Source organism: Bidens hawaiensis, unplaced genomic scaffold (assembly GCF_021521415.1).
Source record: "Bidens hawaiensis isolate Kalapana, Puna unplaced genomic scaffold, B.hawaiensis_p1.1 tig00009623_1, whole genome shotgun sequence".
Classification (NCBI taxonomy): domain Eukaryota; kingdom Viridiplantae; phylum Streptophyta; class Magnoliopsida; order Asterales; family Asteraceae; genus Bidens; species Bidens hawaiensis.
This window is the reverse complement of record NW_027491722.1, coordinates 104,835-123,528: the sequence shown is the minus strand read 5'-3', so window position 1 is coordinate 123,528 and position 18,694 is coordinate 104,835. Positions and strand designations below refer to the sequence as shown.

The 18,694-nt window shown below is 36.0% G+C and overlaps 1 protein-coding gene and 1 pseudogene across 1 annotated transcript; one reads left to right on the top strand and one right to left on the bottom strand.

Moving 5' to 3' along the window:
• Window positions 1–1,655: 1,655 nt before the first annotated feature.
• LOC143533181 (secreted RxLR effector protein 161 pseudogene) lies at window positions 1,656–2,261 on the bottom strand (annotated as a pseudogene).
• Window positions 2,262–9,610: 7,349 nt separating this feature from the next.
• On the top strand, window positions 9,611–15,446 carry LOC143533201 (ubiquitin carboxyl-terminal hydrolase 24-like). Its single transcript, XM_077028056.1, has 7 exons — window positions 9,611–9,680; window positions 11,467–11,997; window positions 12,087–12,274; window positions 12,374–12,630; window positions 13,322–13,467; window positions 14,922–15,098; window positions 15,213–15,446. The coding sequence occupies exons 1-7, from the start codon at window positions 9,666–9,668 to the stop codon at window positions 15,399–15,401; spliced, it is 1,503 nt and encodes a 500-aa protein (XP_076884171.1). The 5' UTR covers window positions 9,611–9,665; the 3' UTR covers window positions 15,402–15,446.
• Window positions 15,447–18,694: the final 3,248 nt, after the last annotated feature.

Genomic DNA, 18,694 nt, shown 5'->3' with positions numbered 1-18,694 from the left:
GTTGCCAGATACACTCTAAAATTTAGAAAGCTTGTTTTCTCTTTTCACCTAGATCCTCCAATAGTCCTATTAACGGGGGCAAGTGGCGTATCTACTTTTAGAGCAGGGGGGTTGGCTAACCCCTGTGAGAAATTTCTTTTTAGTGGTATATGTGTTAAAATCTCGACTGACCCTGTGAAATTTTGACATCGACCCCTGTGAATTTCGTGAATGACAAAAAGACCCTGTGAAAATTCGAGAACGACTCCAATGAAATTTCGAGACCGGCCATAATAAAAAAATAAACTTTACAAATTTACATTTATAATTATATAAATGTATATAAATAACTAAATTTGAGTTTAATTGAAACAAATTTAAGCCCAAATACTCGATCAATCTATTCCTAAGTTTTAAGTTCAAGCTCAAAACTCTCAACCCAAAATACATCTATCTTATTAAAAAAGGTTACAATGACGCAAGTAATTTGTTAAGTGAGTTCAACGGGATTTTAAGTGTTTTAATCTTCAAATAAAATGTTTCGACTTCCTACATACGTTGGTTTGCTCGCCAACTTCATTTCTATTGGTTTATCGTTTATTGAGGCTAGCTCTTGGATTACCCGTCACAACCGCAAACGTTGAAAATACTTTTACGTGAAGTTTGATTTGCATAATAATATGGGCGATAAGAATTTAAAGAACAGTTGTATTTGTTTTATTGAAAAAGACATGTTTACCATATGATATTTTTGTTAAGCTTCAAAAAATGAAAACCCGTAAAGAACAATTTTAGACATGGCATTTTATTTATGCATTTATAATGAAATTCACCTTATTTTTTTTTGTTTGATTATCTTTTTTCTATATTACTCGAGCCGACCCAATTCTAGCCAATCGGAGGGGCCAAACTTGACCAAAAATTATATACCGATTACTTGACACGGGCGGCCGAAACATATCGGAAAAAAATTATGTAACGATGGCCAACTGAATACCGACTAAAAAGTTTTCCGACACCTGTAAAAAAATTTCCTGAATCCGTCACTGCGGGGGGGGGGGGGGTGAAATAAATCACATATATACTTAAATAAGATAAAATTTTAAGGTGGGCGGCCGCCTTCCTTATCTACACCCTTCATATGATATGCAAGCCTATGAACTTAGAAACTTAAAAGCTTTTGAAAACTCACGTTATCCATTCTTATGTAACTATTGAAGACAATAAGATTCAAGTCTAAACCTTTATTGTATTGATTAGTAAGTTGTTGTGAATACTTGATTACAAATAAACCCTATTTATAACCATACAATTACTTGTTAGACAATAATAGGAGGAAAACTAAATCAATAACCCCTAGGTTTGTAAGTACGACAACTAGGGGTCCCCGCACTTACGCAAGATTACACTAACAATCACCCCCTAATCTTGTGACACTGATGAAGCTTCGCATCTCGTTAAACTTCAACCGTGGCAACGCTTTTGTAAGGATGTCTGCTCTTTGTAAATCTCCACTGACATGCTCCACCTTGATTTGTTCTCTCTCGATGCACTCCCGAATGAAATGGTACGTGTGTTGATGTGCTTGCTTCTCCCGTGAAAAACCGGGTTCTTCATCAAGGCAATAGCCGATGAATTATCCACCTTCAACGTCACGATCTCCTCCTTTTCTCCGGTCATCTCTGACAACAAACCCGAAGCCATAAGGCTTGACATTCAGTCGATGTAGCTGCCATAAATTCAGCCTCACATGATGATAACGCTACCGTTCCTTGTTTCTGAGAAACCCATGATATCGGTGATGTACCATAGTATAAAATCAAACCTGATGTACTCCGACCATCATCCATATCCACCGCATGACTACTATCACTATACCCGTGCAACATACTGTTTCCGCCTCTCGAGTAAGTAATACCAAAATCTAGTGTACCTCTTAGATATCGGGGAATATATTTAACCGCTTGAGCATGAGCTTGAGTTGGTGATTGCATGAACCGACTCGTATAACCAACCGAGTAGCTAAAATCGGGTCTCGTATGAGTTAAATACCGCAAGCTTCCGATTATCTTTCTATAACAAGTCGGATCTACCTTCGGATTTTCATCTTCCTTTGACAACTTTAAGCCCGGTTCCATAGGAAATTGAGTCGAGTTGCACTCCCAAAGACTTGCTTCTTTTAGGATCTTCGTTGCATAACCGCTTTGCTTTAACGTTATCCCACGATCACTTTGCTTGACTTCGATCCCGAGATAGTAATGCAACAACCCGAGGTCACTCATCTCGAACCTTTACTCCATTTGTCTTTTGAAATTTGCAATTTCTTGCACACTTGTACCCGTGACTATCAAATCATCAACGTAAACTCCAACGAGTAGTAGCCTTTGACCGGAACACCGTTTGTAAACCGCTTGTTCTTGTTTACATCGAGTGAAACCGAGTTCTTTTAACGACCCGTCTAGTTTAGTATTCCACGCCCTTGGAGCTTGGCATAGACCGTATAACGCTTTAGCCAACTTGTACACTTTTCTTTCTTCACCTTTCTTAACGAACCCATCCGATTGAAACACATACACCTCTTCTTTAAATCACCATGAAGAAACGCGGATTTTACATCCAAGTGATGAACTTCCCAACCTCGGTTTGCTGCTAACGCGAGTAAAAGTCGAACGGTTTTGATTCTCGCTACTGGTGCGAACACTTCTTCGAAATCGATCCCATATTTCTGAACATACCCCTTAGCTACGAGTCGGGCCTTGTACTTGGTTATTTTCCCGAATTCATCTCTTTTGATTTTATAGACCCACTTTAAACCTATCGGTTTTACTTTGGGTGGTGCTTCGACTAACCGCCATGTCTTATTTCTTTCAATCGACTCGATCTCCACTTCCATTGCTTTTCTCCAATGTTTTTCATTATTCGCTTCTCGAAATTTACCGGTTCATCATCGAATAATAGGAGATTTACCTCGTCGGTTGTCGGATCTTGCTCAGCGGGTGTCGGTATACCTTCAACTAGAAAGTCGCTAAATTTCTTGGGTAAAACCGTCTTTCGAGTAGTTCGACGCGGCTGGATAACTTGTAACGGTTCTTCGTTTAGGCCAGTGTTGGGCCTAGCCGGGCTTACAGGTGGGCTGCCACCTTCTGAACTTGATGACTCATTTCCGTTTCTGAGACGAACCAACTCACCAGTATCATGTCGGTCTACGGACCTGGTGTCAAACCCGGATGTCACTTGCTTCGGTTCGGGATCAATGTCGCACCTGACAATTAACTTGGTCCATTCAGGACCATTTTCGCCCTCTTGTTTGTCAAGATTAGCCCACGCGTACCTTTTACACTCGTCAAACTTAAGAGGTTGGCATCGACTAAGTGACCCTAGCCTCGTGCGAGGTATACAAAGGCAAGGAGTCAGAAGCTGGTATCAGCTTTTTGCGGGGAAACTTGCAAGTACAGTTTGGGGGGAGACGGGCGTCGACCCAACCTTATGAGTATTTGGACTATAACAGTTCCGATGAACAGTCACTCACTTTTGACAGTTATACGCTCTGCCTTTCTTTCCTAGTCCTGAGTTTTTCTTCTTGACTATTGCTTGGGATTGGAATGAAAGTTGCTATGAAGCCCCTACTACTTACTTTGTTTGATTCAAAAGGCGAACGGCCTAGCGAACAAAGAAGCGCAGCCCCTCCATCGACCAAGACTCCTTCAATATGCACTTTCCCGCGTAACATGTACTCACCTTTTGATCGGATCAAACATACGCTAGGCTTTTGTTCCAGGTTGAGTACCTAAGTGAATCATCACAATGCTTCGGTCGTCTAATTTCTTTTGACCGGTACCAAGGACTTTTACATACATACCCCGTGCATCCGAACACTTTAACGTGTGAAAGGTTCGGTTTTCTTCCTTTAAAACTCTCGTACGGAGTCGAATCCTTCAAAGATTTTGTTGGTGACCGGTTTAGTAAATAAACCGAGTGATGAACCGCTTCTCCCCATAGATCTTGTGGTAGTGACATCGCATTTAACAAACTTCGAGTCGTACCAAGTATGGTTCGGTTTCTTCTTTCAACCACTCCGTTTTGATGTGGGGTGTACGGGGCCGTAAACTGATGTGCCACACCTATACTTGATAAGTAATCTTCCAACACATGGGATGTAAACTCACCCCCGTTGTCGGTTCGTATGGTTTTGAGTTTCTTGCCCGTTTCGTTTTCCACCATTTTCACGAAATCAATAAGTAAACCCGCAACTTGGTCTTTCGTCTTTATCGTGAAAACCCACATATAGCGGGTGTAGTCGTCAACAACAAGTAAAAAGTATCGGTTGCCACCATGTGTTTCGGGAGTAATCGGGCCACAAACATCGGCATAAACGAGCTCGAGCGGTACCTTTGCACGATAATTAGATTCTTTCGGGATATCCGAATCTTGTTTGTTTACCTAGCATACATGCATCACAAATTTGCATCGGGTGTTCGATTCTTGGCACTCCATCCGCGAGTTTCGAGAGTCCCCGAAGGGCATCGAAATTCAAATGCCCCAATCGAGCATGCCATATCCATGCAACATTATGAAAATTGACTTGTAAGCAAACCGAAGAAACAACCTTTAAATTAATTTTATAAACCCGGTTGAAGGAACGCGGTACCTTGATCAGAAGCCTTCCATCTTGTTCGAGTATCCATAAGATACCATCTTGTATCCCGATCTTGCATCCTCCTTCGTCTAATTGCCCGAGACTTATAATATTATTTTTGAGAGATGGAATAAAATAAACGTCACTCAAGGCTCGTTGTTCTCCCCTTTGGCCTTCTAATACTATCGTGCCCCGACCTTCGATTTCAACACACGAACCATCACCGAAACTTACTTTACCGGTCTTGTTGCGATCGATGTTGGAAAACCATTCCGGATTTCCCGTCGTGTGGTTACTCGCCCCGTTATCAAGAATCCATGTGTTTTTATCACATGGGGTTGAAGCATATTGCTTTGGATCAACCCGACCTTCTTTTAGAAAAAATACATCTTCCTTACTCCGAGCTACCGTCATCATGTTTAGAACCGGTCCGCCATCTTGAGCGAGGTTACTTTGATCGTTCGTCTCCTTGTTTCGGTTAGGACATGACGTGGCAAAGTGCCCTAGCTTATCACACCGATAACATTTAATCTTTGACCGATCCTTCTTCACTCGGGGTTCTTTCTTTTCCCGATCCACAACCTTACCAACCTTACCCTTTCTCTTGTTCTTTTGACTTGATTCGGTTCCCATCTTACCTTTCCCATGACGCCTTTCTTGATTGCTTTTAGCTTTCCATTCTTCATATGTATATAGGAGTTGTTCTTGCTTACCGGACATGGGTTTGTCTTCATCTCCAGATCGTTCCTCAAACGCTTTTAGGCGTCCAACAGCTTCATGGAACGTCATGGTCTTTATATCGACAAACTGTTCAATAGTAGCAACAATCGCTATATACCTCTTTCTCGGAACGGACTTCAAAAGCTTTCTCACAAGGGTCTTTTCTTCAAACGGTTCTCCAAGATTACTTGCTTTGGAAGCTATTTGGCTTATCTAGGTCGAGAAGTCATCAATCGTGTCCGTTTCTTTCATCTTGAGTACATCGAACTCATGTTGAAGAGACTCAATACGTGCTTCTCGAACCTTATCAACCCCAACGAAACGAGTCTTAAGTGCATCCCATATATCTTTAGCGGTGGAAAGGTGAGCCACTTGCATCACCAAAGCCTCCGGCATGCCTTGATAAAGATACACAATTGCCAACCCATCTATCTTCGGGTCAACCACCGTTCCCGTTCTTGGTTCGATAGCCTCCAACAACCCTTGAACCTTGAAGATAGCTTTGATTTTTACCGTCAAAATCGTGTAATTGGTGGTCGTAAGAATCGGAAACTGAATCGAGAGGGAACTCGATTCTTTGGGAAAACCGACTTGATTACTTGGCCCACTAGTATCACCCATCTTTTTGCTAATCGTTGGTACTTCTATCGAAATCTTGAATCAACTTTCCTTGGAAAGCTTGAACAACTAATAATGGTATGTGACTTGAAAGCAAAACAAAAATTCGTGTTCTGCTTTTCAAAAAAACTAGCTGTGTCCACAAAACAAACAAAAACCCTTTAATGCACTTTTGTCTGCTTGTGACAAAACCCTCTTTGTTTTCAAGAAAACCTTTTTTTGACTTTCGTGACCCTGCTTTTATCAATGAACCAAAAGAAACCTCACAAGCTTTCCTATTTTGATTTTCCGCCAACAAAACAGATACACCAACGTTCGTAACCAAACCACACAATCAATCGATCGCACCTGCTACAAAACCCTATCGCAAAGAAATCTTACAGTCGTGGAGATGGCTGACTTTTTCTTGCGGAACTTGGTTTTTGCCGTCAACACCTTACAAACAATTTGTCGGAAAATTTTAGATGGGCCACCGGAATTCAACGAACACCAAATCTTTCTTTTGCGGGTGCCGCTCTTGATCTCCGATCTGTCTTCAGAACCCGTCGCGGAGGTCTTGCAACCAGATGTGATTGCCTTCCTCGTCGGACTCGATCTTCGATCAGAGATGCCTTGCGCCGCCGGTGGTGTTGATCGGTATTTAGGCTGACAATAAGATTCAATTCTAAACCATTATTGTATTGATTATTGTGAAAACTACAAATAAACCCTATTTATAACCATACAAAATAGGAAGAAAACTAACTCAATAACCCCCTAGGTTTGTAAGTACGACAACTAGGTCCCCGCACTTACGCATGATTACACTAACCTATTATATGATAGATATGTCGAAATGTGAGTATTTATAGTTGAACTTGATTGGTCTTCTTCATCCTCAACATCGTCAAATAAGCATTCTAAGACTCTTTGCGTCTTTCAAGATCGTTAATTAGTCTAATGAAACTCTAATATCTATAATTTTATTTTAAAAAAATCACAGAACATGACATATTATTAAGAATTATAAAAGCAACGATTATATTTACTTGATTGTTCAACGCATTACAGATAAAAAGCTAACATTTAAAAGTCTTAAATGGACGAGTTTTTACTTTTTAGTAAGTCTTAAATAGACGAGTTTTTACTATTCATCTGCTTACAAAATTAGAGGTTCTTTTACTACTTCTAAATGAAGTATCTTGACCACAATTATAACATCTTATTTTCCTATGGGGTTTAAACTCTTATAGTCTAATGAGTACCATGTTCCCTTTTTTTTACATATGTTTAATACTCACAAGCAAAAGCAAAGTTCATCATTTTTTTCCCTACTTAATTAGCTTTTGAAGTTTTTCTTTCAAATGATGCATACTATAAAGGCATGTGAACACTTAATCCGGTAGACATGCGTATATGAGTAATCAATATTCAAGAATACCTTTTTGTCGATAAAGTGTGTATAAAAGTTCGTTGGTTTTATATATACATATACAAAACCCACCCACATGTACACATACTAGATGCGGGTTCGATTTGTACACCTTCATTGTTAGTATTAGTGTATGGGTCGCCTTATATCTACTTTTGTTCATTTTTTTTACCATGATTTTATTTATTTGTTATTTTTTTATCTATTTGTTGCGACTTGCGCCCTCAACACTCTTTAATAATGACATGTCTTTTTCTTGTAATGATATGTCTTTTTCTTGATTTTTGAATACACCCTCACGACATGTTTTCTTTATATATATTTTGATATTTAAGACCGAACCGTCGTAACCCCTTACACTTGCTTTTGCATGTTTAACCACACTAGATGATTTACTTAGGTGCTGTTTGTTTTTGAAGACAAAATATGTCTGCAATCTGATTTCATCTGATTTAATGTCTGCAACTGAAGATGTGGTCTGAAGGTCTGCAAGCTGAAAATATAATACTGTTTATTTTATAAACTGGAAATCGTCTGCATAATCATATATATTACAGTAAATAAAGTCATTTAATGTTTGTAGACTGCTAAAATAATTCGTAGTGGTGTACGAACTATGGAAGTGGGTGGTGGTAGACGATTGTGGTAGGCGGTGAACGGGGGGTGGTGGTGATGGACGGTTGTGGTGGTGGACGGTGATGGTGGCCGACAAAGGGTGGTGGTGGTGATGAACGGTGGTGGTGGGTGGTGGACTATGGTGGTGGTGTATGGTTGTGGCGGGGTGGTGGTGGTGGTGGTGGACGGTGGTGGTGGGTGGTGGTGGCGGCGGACGGTGGATGGTCGTGGTGGTGGCGGACGGTGGGTGGTCGTGGTGTTGGACATTGGGTGTTGGTACTTGGTATGATGTTAAGAAGTGTGAAGATAGTGAAAAAAGCTTATTTTTTAAGACAATAAAAACAGTTTTTAGATCTTTTTTTAAAAACAAACAGTCTTCAAAAGCTTATGTCTGCGCGCCCGCAGACATAGGCTCCTTGCAGACCTTATAAGCAAAAACAAACACAACCTTAGAGCATTCTCATCCCATCCCCTATATTTATGTATGGGGAGTTTGCAAATTATAGGGTGAGGTTGTGAGTGTAAATTATAGGGTAGAGAGACGAATGTAATGATTTTTGTAAATTTGGGGAAACATTGTTTGCCCCTATTTATTTTTTAATATTTGTTGGATTGGTTGTGAGTAGAGAAGAGAGAAAACTGTAATGATAAAGGTATAAAAATATTATTTAATTAAACAAGAGAGAGAAATGTAGTATTTTTTAGTGTAATTATAGAGATAAGGATGAAAAATGGGATAAGAATGCTCTTACTAAGAGCATATACAAGGGGAAAACCCCCTTGTCTGAATTTATATGGCACCACTGCAAACTAATAAAAAAGTAACTTCACCATTGTAGCAATTAAAGTTGTGAATGAAGTCCTGTTCTGCAAACTTGTAAAGGACTTCAAAATGTGGCCCACTTTCTCTCTTTCTCTCACATACATATATATACACACACTATATATATATTAATATTTTTTTAATTGGTTTGTTGTTGTGGGAAAAAAGTGAGGTTTTTGAGAAAATATTGAAATCAGATATGGCGATAATGTGGCGATGAGGTGTCAGTTTGTACGAGTTTGTTGTTGTGGATGCTCTAATTTAATACTAACATGTAGTCTATAATTAGCTGATTCCATATCAACTATGAAACTTTATTCTCTAATCATTGTACTCACAAAAATAACCAAAGTTTTTGATTCGTTGGATGGGTTAATCAAGGTTTATAAAAATAAATTATGCTTTCACAACATTGAAACATCTATAAAATAAACGCTCCACATATGTAATGATACCCGATATAAATAAAATTAACTTATTGAAACATACAAATAATGTTAAAATGTGTTGTTTGTATTTTGGTAAAAACCATGAACACCAATTAATTTGACCATTCCCTTACTTTCTGAACCCAATCGCCAAAGAATTACAGGCAGAGACAAAAACCCTAATTCCAACCCAATCATCATCATCATCATCATTATCATCATACATATACATATACATACACATATACATATACATATACATATACATATACATATACATATAATCAATCTCACTGCGCACCAGAGTTTGTATCATATTTTGCCCTTACATTCATATGTCTTCTTCTTCCATTGCTTCTGCTCACACTTCAGAGCCTCAGTCTTCTTCTGTCACACTCCATGGCCAACACTTGTCCTTGATCTTATTTCCTCAACATGACTGACCACAACGTAAGCTTATTTCCTTTAATTTCACTCCGATTTACTCATTTTGTGCTACTTATCTTGTGGAAGAAGTTATCGAGTTACGGATTTTAGGTTTAATTCGTGCGATTCGTCACTGTCACTCAATTAGGTTAACTTTAGCTTTAGCTTTAACTGTGGTGCTGCTGAATGTTATTGATTCTATCCGAATTTACGATTCGTACATCGTTATGTTACTGTTACTCATTGCTGTGAAGTTGATGAAGCTATGTAGTAACTGTTATTTAGGTATTTCTTTTACTGTTGTTGTAAGACTGCTAAGAATGTGTTATCATTTGCTTTCAATACGTGCAAAGTTTGTTTATATCATAATTTGTGAAATTATCCTTTTGATATGATTCCATCATGTGATCAAATAACAATATATGGAACTGGAAGTTACTAACGTACTATAAATAGATCTACAACATTATTGGTGTAACGTTATTACAGATTATAAGTAACTATAATCTGTTCATTCATCGATAAGAATTCTAACTTCCAACTGACTGGATGTGTCTTTGAAGTAATATCTATAGGTTACTAGAAATAGCTTTACAGTGTTATGTGTGTCACTAAATTAGGTTAAGTTTTTAGTTTTAGGTTTAGCTTTGGTGCTTTCTTGTTGCAAAAGAATGTTATAGATTTGATCCTAATTTCCACATCGTTTCTGTGCCTGTGAAGTTGATGAAGTTATTTACCAACTTTTGTTAATGGTGTAAACTTGTTTCTCTGTTTTTGTCAGACTGCTAGGAATATATTTATCATTTTTCTTTTCATAAGTTTATGGCTTATATGTCTGTTTATATATGATTACATCATTTTTTGATCAAGTATATCTGGGAGTTACTATAAATAGATCTGCAACTTTGTTGGTGTAACATTATTACAGATTGTGACTAAGCAGCAACTTCAAACTGTATTCTGTTCATTCGTCATGTTATTGTTAGTAATTGTTGTGAAGTTGATGAAGCTATTTAGTAACTTTTTTTTAATATGATTACATCATTTTTTGATCAAGTATATCTGGGAGTTACTATAAATAGATCTGCAACTTTGTTGGTGTAACATTATTACAGATTGTGACTAAGCAGCAACTTCAAACTGTATTCTGTTCATTCGTCATGTTATTGTTAGTAATTGTTGTGAAGTTGATGAAGCTATTTAGTAACTTTTTTTTAATATGATTACATCATTTTTTGATCAAGTATATCTGGGAGTTACTATAAATAGATCTGCAACTTTGTTGGTGTAACATTATTACAGATTGTGACTAAGCAGCAACTTCAAGCTGTATTCTGTTCATTCGTCATGTTATTGTTAGTAATTGTTGTGAAGTTGATGAAGCTATTTAGTAACTTTTTTTTAATAGTGTGAAGTTTTTAATTTTTTATGAAGCATAAGGCATATCGGGAGTTTTATATCTGTTTTTCTAAGACTGTTAGGGATGTATTATCATCTTTCTTTTAATGAGTGTAATGTTTTTATGTTTGTTTATCTTTCTAATATGATTACATCATTTGATCAAGTAACAATATCTTGAAGTTACTATTAATAGCTCTGCAATTTTATTGCTGTAACATTATTACAGATTATTATTGAGCAGCAACTTCAAACTGTATTCTGTTCATTTGTCAATAAAAGTTCTAACTTTCAACTGATTTGATATGTCTTTAAAGTAATTTGGTTTGGCTCTAGTTGATAAATACAATTACATGACATGTAAAGTTATTCTTATGTTCAATGATAGATATATCTTGTTCACCACTTTTAGGTGTTCGTGTTTGGATCATTTACTGAGGATGAGACCAAATCACTGCAAAGTTCCCCAAACGAGAATAGTGTACAGTTATTGTTTGGTACTCTAGATGCTGAAACTCTTAGATCTGTGGGATTTAACAACATACCAACTGAAATTACCAAAAAGCCCCAACCATCAAAACTTGTAAAGAAAGATAGCACCAAAGAAGTTGTATATAAAAATGGGAGCGTTCATGATTTGAATTCTCCTTCCTTTAGCAATGGTATAAAAGAACACAAACAAAAAGATGAAGAACCAAATGAATCGGTTGTACCCGGAAGTCTTGACAAGTCAATTCAGGTTGAAGCTCTGGAAGTAAAGGATACCAAATGTCGTATTATCAGTCCATCTGTTATTCCGTACACAACTGCAACTGAGTTACTGCCTCGAGGTTTAATCAACTCAGGAAACTTGTGCTTTCTGAATGCAACTCTTCAAGCTCTTTTAGCTTGTTCTCCATTTGTAAATCTTTTACAGGAGTTAAGAACGCGCAAGATACCTGAGGTAGAATACAGTTTTATCTTTTATAGTGATTATAATTCATAATGCAGTGTACCCTTTTGGAATTACGCTGTTTTTTAACCTTATTTCAGATTGGAAACCCGACATTACATGCATTTGTTGAGTTCATTTCTGGCTTTGACATGCCACCTGGCAGGCGTTCAAAGAAAGAAGATGAGTTTGTTCTGGAAACTGGGAAGCCTTTGCGACCAGTCATGTTTGAGTCTGTTTTGAACAATTTCTCACCAGATATGCCAAATAGCTTTTCAGGGAGACCAAGGTTTGTTTTTTGGATTCTTGTTAATTCATGTCTGTATATATTTGGTATTTTGATGAACTTTTATATGCTGCCTTTTGTGCTGAGTTGAAGTTTTTCCAGGCAAGAGGATGCTCAAGAGTTCCTAAGTTTTGTGATGCATCAAATGCATGATGAATTACTTAAATTTGAAGGACAAATTTCTGTTGTGAACGGAGGAAAAGTTTCACTGGTTTCATCAGTGAGCGACGAAGATGATGAGAGTTGGGAGACAGTTGGTCCAAAGAACAAAACCGCAATTACCAGAAAACAGAGTTTTATTCCTTCAAAGTTAAGTGAGATATTTGGAGGTCAGCTGAGAAGTGTTGTGAAGGCAAGAGGTAAGTTAGAGGTATCTTTATATACTGTGTGTATTGTCTGTACACACATATAACCTGTTACGCTCATATCTGGCTCAAAAAGAAGTTGCATTGCTCACTTGTTTCAAGAGCACCATTTTACTAGTTTGTTAGAGCTAAAATTTGAAACTGATTTTGACATGCAAAGTATATATTTTATTATAGTTAACTGAGTTTATGTTCTTTTCATGTAATAAAATTACAATATTGAGAGAAAGTAACATTTTTTTCATGAAGGTTTCAAAGAAAAAGTATATTAACAGTACTCTTCTCAAGCTTTGGATGTTCATCCAAAAATAAGTTACTGCTGTTTATTAGTTACAGTTCTTAATTCATTAACATTTTTCTCATCAGAAGTTGTTTTAAGATGATTACAACTTCTAAATTCATGTTAGAGATTGTGCGCTGTAAAACATTAAAAAACCTGTTCTTAAATTATCTAGCTTCATTAAATTAGAAAGAATAAATAATCATGATACAGAAGGTTGTTAGTTTAGCAGTTGCATATTCAGCATGAGCCCTAATGTCAGGATGACGTGAACTTATCAGTTATGCAGTTATGTTAAGATTGTGTTCATCATCTTTCTATTGACTGTTCTTTTTTCCTTGATCAATTCTTAAAAGAATAATTTTGCTTCTTGCAGTTTAACACTTGTATTTTTAATCTAAACAGGTAATAAAGCCTCGGCTACTATAGAGCCATTTCTTCTACTCCACCTTAATATATGTCCCGAGCCTGTTCATACCATTGAGGATGCACTTCATCTTTTTTCTGCACCAGAAACGCTTGAAGGGTACCGTGCGTCATCAGCAGGAAAGGTACCATACTTATAGTGTGTATGTGGTGTACAATGTTTTTACTATTATGATAAATCTTTTCATAGCTGCATCACTTGGCAATTGTTATCATGATAAATTTCTTTATATCTGCATTACTTGGCAATTGTTATTAATACAAATTTTTATTTATCTGCATCACTTGGCAATTGTATTTATAAAAGAGACTGAAGTTTGTATTTAACTGAAAGCTGTAATTAGAATGTAGGGGGGCCCTCAATATATATGTAAAGAAACCTTAGAGAAACCTTTCTTGGCCTCTTGGGCCTACGGGGCCCTCAATATATATGTAAAGAAACCTTAGAGAAACCCTAATAATAACACACTAATAACTATAATTAACACCTATCCTTAAGTTAGAGCATAGATGTTAATCATGGCCAATTTGTTACAAATTAGATTTCGAAACTGGCATTAAAATTTAACTGAATCCTGAAATTAGAATGATGAGGGAAGTCTCTCTATATACAAGTGAGAAACCTTACTAAATATATTTAATATTTGAATGAACTTTCTATAATCTCAGTTTTCCTATTTTCCCTTACCATCTCTTTTAGATCATGTTCCTTTTTTATCACCTTTTACATCTTGTATATTCTACAATTTGTGTTTTATGTTTTATATATGCTTAGAGGTTTATTAGTAATATGGTCGACGCAAGCGACCTTTTGGTTATCAAAAGCTTCAATACTGTTAAATATATATTTGACTATTTGTAGCAGGGTTTAATTGTGTTTAGCCTACAGGCCTGAGTTAGGTTTATCTAGGTTTTGTTACTAGTTTCTGGTATCCTATGTATTGATGGTTCTCCCTCCATTTTAATCATAGTTCAGAAGTCAGAACTTCAGATATTATTAATCACGGTCTATTTTACAAATATTAACATGACGAGTGACACTAACTGAAACAAATGGTAAGGCTTTAGTGTTAGACTTCACCGTTTAGTAACTTGGTTTCACATGTGAAACAGGTTAGAATTGGGATGGAGTCCGATTTGGGTTAAGAGTATTCTAGAGTCGGTTTTTTATTATTAGTTTATTTTGGTTTGTTTATTTCTGGGTTAAGAATATACTAGAGTCGTTTTTTTTAATACTCACCGTATTGTTTTGATTCACTTAAGACAGGCCATGCAAATAAAAGGAATCCAGAATCTGCAGTCTTAGTTTGCAAAGAACATCTTTTAGGAATCGATAGATATACAGGGAGGAAATGTTTCTGTTTAAAATCCAAATTGGGATTCTATCTTTTTTCTAGTCGTTATATACGTTTTTTGAAATGTTCTGTTTCAACCCAGACCCATTTTGAACCAGTTACCTCAGCTGACCCACCCTGCCTGACCAGGCTATGTTAAATAGATAACTGAGTTCAACATGATTATGAACCTTAACGTAGATGATTGTTAATAACTGAAATGTGTTCATCCGATTGATTATCAGGCTGAGTTGGTAAGTGCGAGCAAATCAGTGAGGATACTCGAGCTTCCAGAAATTATAATACTGCACTTGATGCGCTTTAGCTATGGAAGCCAAGGGAGCACCAAATTACTAAAACCTGTCTACTTCCCTCTCCACCTCATTCTTAACCGTGAACTGCTCGTTTCCCCCACAACCAAGGTATCATCATTCTCAAATACATCATAGTAATATCATTGTTTTCATAATCCATTTAACTCATTCATTACCTGTAAATCTCTTCGAAATGGACATAAAATTACAATTTGTATACAGGGTCGAAAGTATGAACTTGTGGCAACAATAACTCATCATGGGAGGGAGCCTTCAAAGGGTCATTACACTTGTGATATTTTGCATTCAAGTGGCAAATGGCTGCGTTATGATGACGCCTCGGTTATTGATATTCCTACAAACAAAGTGCTTCATGACCAAGCTTATGTTCTCTTCTACAAGCAGCAGTAGATTTATACGCGTATTTAACAGGTTTTCTTACCATTTTTTGCTATATAACTTAAGTGCATTATGTAAGAAAAACATATAATTTTTATCTGCATTATTATGCTTTATAAGTTTATGGTAATGTGCCAGTTTTTTATTTGTTACGGTTGCTTAAAACACTCTCGCTCCCTTTTCTCTTTGGACCTGGAAGTTTTACACAAAGTCATCTGATGGGTATTTAATACATTTACAATAATTATAAAAAATAAACGGGTCAACCCATAAGCCTGCAAGGTTGGCCCAAAATGACTCTTAGCTACACGTGTTCGCTAGAGATGCCCAAATTGGTTTTTGGGCCCAAACCGGTTGGTTTCGGACTTTTGGTCAAAGAAAGTTTCTATCAGTTTTTGCTCAAATAGGTTAGGTGAGAAATTGGTTTATAAGTGGAAAATGATCGGTTCGGTTATAACCGGTTTCAACGAAGGTGTTCGTTTTTTAAACCGTTTTCTCTCAAACTGTTTCCATAGTGCTTTTGTTCAGTTTTATCCGGATTCTCTCAAACACGTGAAGTTTGTGTTGTATCTGGAACTCATACCCTTAATTTGGATTGTGTTAAGTTTAACCAAAGGTCAAACGACCGAACAAGTTTCATATTATACATTTCAAAAATAATTTTTATTTTTCTTTATATGAAATGGTTCAAACATAATCATTAAGAGTACATCTGACCATCTGTATGGCTTTTGAAGCATTTGACTTTTATAGTTTGATGTTTTAATTTGCATCATGATATTATACGGGTGGAAATTGTCAGACATAAGTGGTTGGTCATGCCATTCACTCGTCACATTCATGTCTTATGTATGTACTTTGTATCGAATGTATTGCAAGAGAAGTTATTGCACATGTTTTAACATTTTTAGAAGCAACATTTTACCCCTTTTGACTACAGAATATTTTTTACATATCCGATCCACCACATAAAGCTCTAACATTTTTATTATTATAAGACTTCGAAAATTGAATCATGGTAAAATACATTTGTTGATAGTTTTGTATTTATATTTAATAATATCTCAATCTAGGGTATCGAGAAATGCGTCGCTCGTAGCACATCGAAAGACTGAAATCGGCTTCTTGTAAACGAGCTTCTTTAGGTTGAGCCAAGATTTTATTATTTGTAAGTTATAATTCAACTCCATTTATAATAGTTCAATACGATATGGGGCCAATTATAGACCGTCTTAATATTAGCTTATTTATAACAAATATTAATCACTAAGCTGTGTATAATATTTGAGCCCACGCAGCCACGCTCGTTTAATCTTGACTTTATATGAAATTTTATTAAATTGATATTGAATAACTCGTGTTGCTTGGCTTGTTTAAGGTCAAATGATTTGGTCATTTGCGTTAAATAAATTGTTGTGGGAGTATGTATTAGAAACAAGAAACCTTGTCCCTAACGAAGGTGATTCCATCTTTCTGGTCCTTCACAAAACCCATCTAACAACATAAACATGACACACCTACCAAAGTGATTCTGGTTTAATGATATAAAAGGTGTACAAAATGATGCCCAGTTCCATATGGTTAGAGGAAACGAGTCTCGTAGCAAAAAACAAACAAATATGTAACAAGTCTTGTTTTAAGAAACAGCTAGGATTAGGATCTCACGTTTCGTGATGAACCGTTGAATCGACAAAATAGCATAAGTAAAACCATTAAACCATATACTCATTGCAAGTCAATGCAAAGTCAGTCTGTATCAAGTTACAACATTGAAATTAAACAAAAGAAATAAATCCGTCAATGTCAAAATACAACAAATTATCATAGGTAGAACCAAAAAAACCGGCACGTTACATCTGCGAAGCAACCCAAATTCGGTTAGTATCAGCGGTGCCAACACAAATTCGTAAACATGAATTAGTGGGCCAAAAAAATATTTTAAAGATGAGGTATTAGACATTGAAACACGGATATAAAACCATTTAAGATGGAATATTTTTAAATCATGAAAAAAGTTTCGGTTATTGTAAAGACGAACTATAAAAAATATGAAAGCAAAGTCTAAGAAAATCGTTTAACCGACAAATAAAACATGTAAATCCAACCCTTGTCCAAATTTAGTGTTTAAAAATCTAGTTTGCTAAATATTTTTATTAATTGGAAAAAAAAGTAAAATGAGAAAAATAAAAACCATTATTATTATTTATGGAATTATGACTAAATATACATATCATCGTTCCCTTTGTTTCTTCAACATCCACCAATATAAGTTGCAAGTTCCAAGCAAATCGTTCAATCCAGCTGCATACGGTATGTTTACATTAGCTGCATACGGTATGTTTACATTAGGTGTTGTTATAAACTTTAATGTTAAATAATATAATACACAAATTGTATGAAGTGTTTTTTTATATTTATACAATTAGACTAAATATTAATGACTTATGTTTCTTTTAGTATCTCATATGGATCTGCAAGGAGTTCGTTACATAGGCCTCAACCAAGTTTATAATAATATAAAAAATTTAAATAAACCCGCGAGTTTATTAGTAAAGCATCTAACATAAAATCAAGACGAATCTGGATGTGGTCAAACCTATAGAAACAAAGATTAATAGTTGTAAAACATTGTACTTATAGCAATCAGATCTTTTAACATCGATGAATAGCAGCTATGGCTTTCTTCTAGATCAATTAAAGTTCCATTGTAACAAACCGCTCCAATCATATACAAAATAATAGCACTACTGCTACTGCTACTGCTACTGCTACTGCTACTGCTACTGCTACTAATAACAATTAACAACAACAACAACAATAATAATAATAAACGTACATGATTTAAAAGGTGTAAAGTTTCAGCAACTTATCCAGTCATGATTTTGTTATCAGGATCATAAACCTCAAATGATCTTCAATAACCAACAAAGGCATAACGAAAACTAACCCCTAATCAGAACACTAACGTAAATAACCTTTTGAAATTGAATACAATAATAATAATAATATATATCATAAAACCTTAAAAAAATTAACGAAAAAACCTAATTAATAAAGAACTATGAATCTTTAATAGTTAACAAAGGCCGATCTTAAATATAGAACAATATCCAATCAAATTTAGGTATACATATAGGGGCAATTATACAACTTACTTATTGAATTCGATTTGAAATTACCATAATAAGAAAACGACGCATGCCAAAAAAAGGATTCAAAATTGCGCAATTAATGTGTTGTTGAAACTGTAAGGCCCCGTTCTCGGTGCCTCACTTTAACGTCGGATTTACTCATAAACACAGTTC

Excerpts from the sequence above, each read along its gene's own strand:
- LOC143533201 (XM_077028056.1), top strand. Across the intron at positions 11,998-12,086 it reads GAACGCGCAAGATACCTGAG|ATTGGAAACCCGACATTACA; the intron begins GTAGAATACAGT and ends ACCTTATTTCAG. Across the intron at positions 15,099-15,212 it reads TCGTTTCCCCCACAACCAAG|GGTCGAAAGTATGAACTTGT; the intron begins GTATCATCATTC and ends ATTTGTATACAG.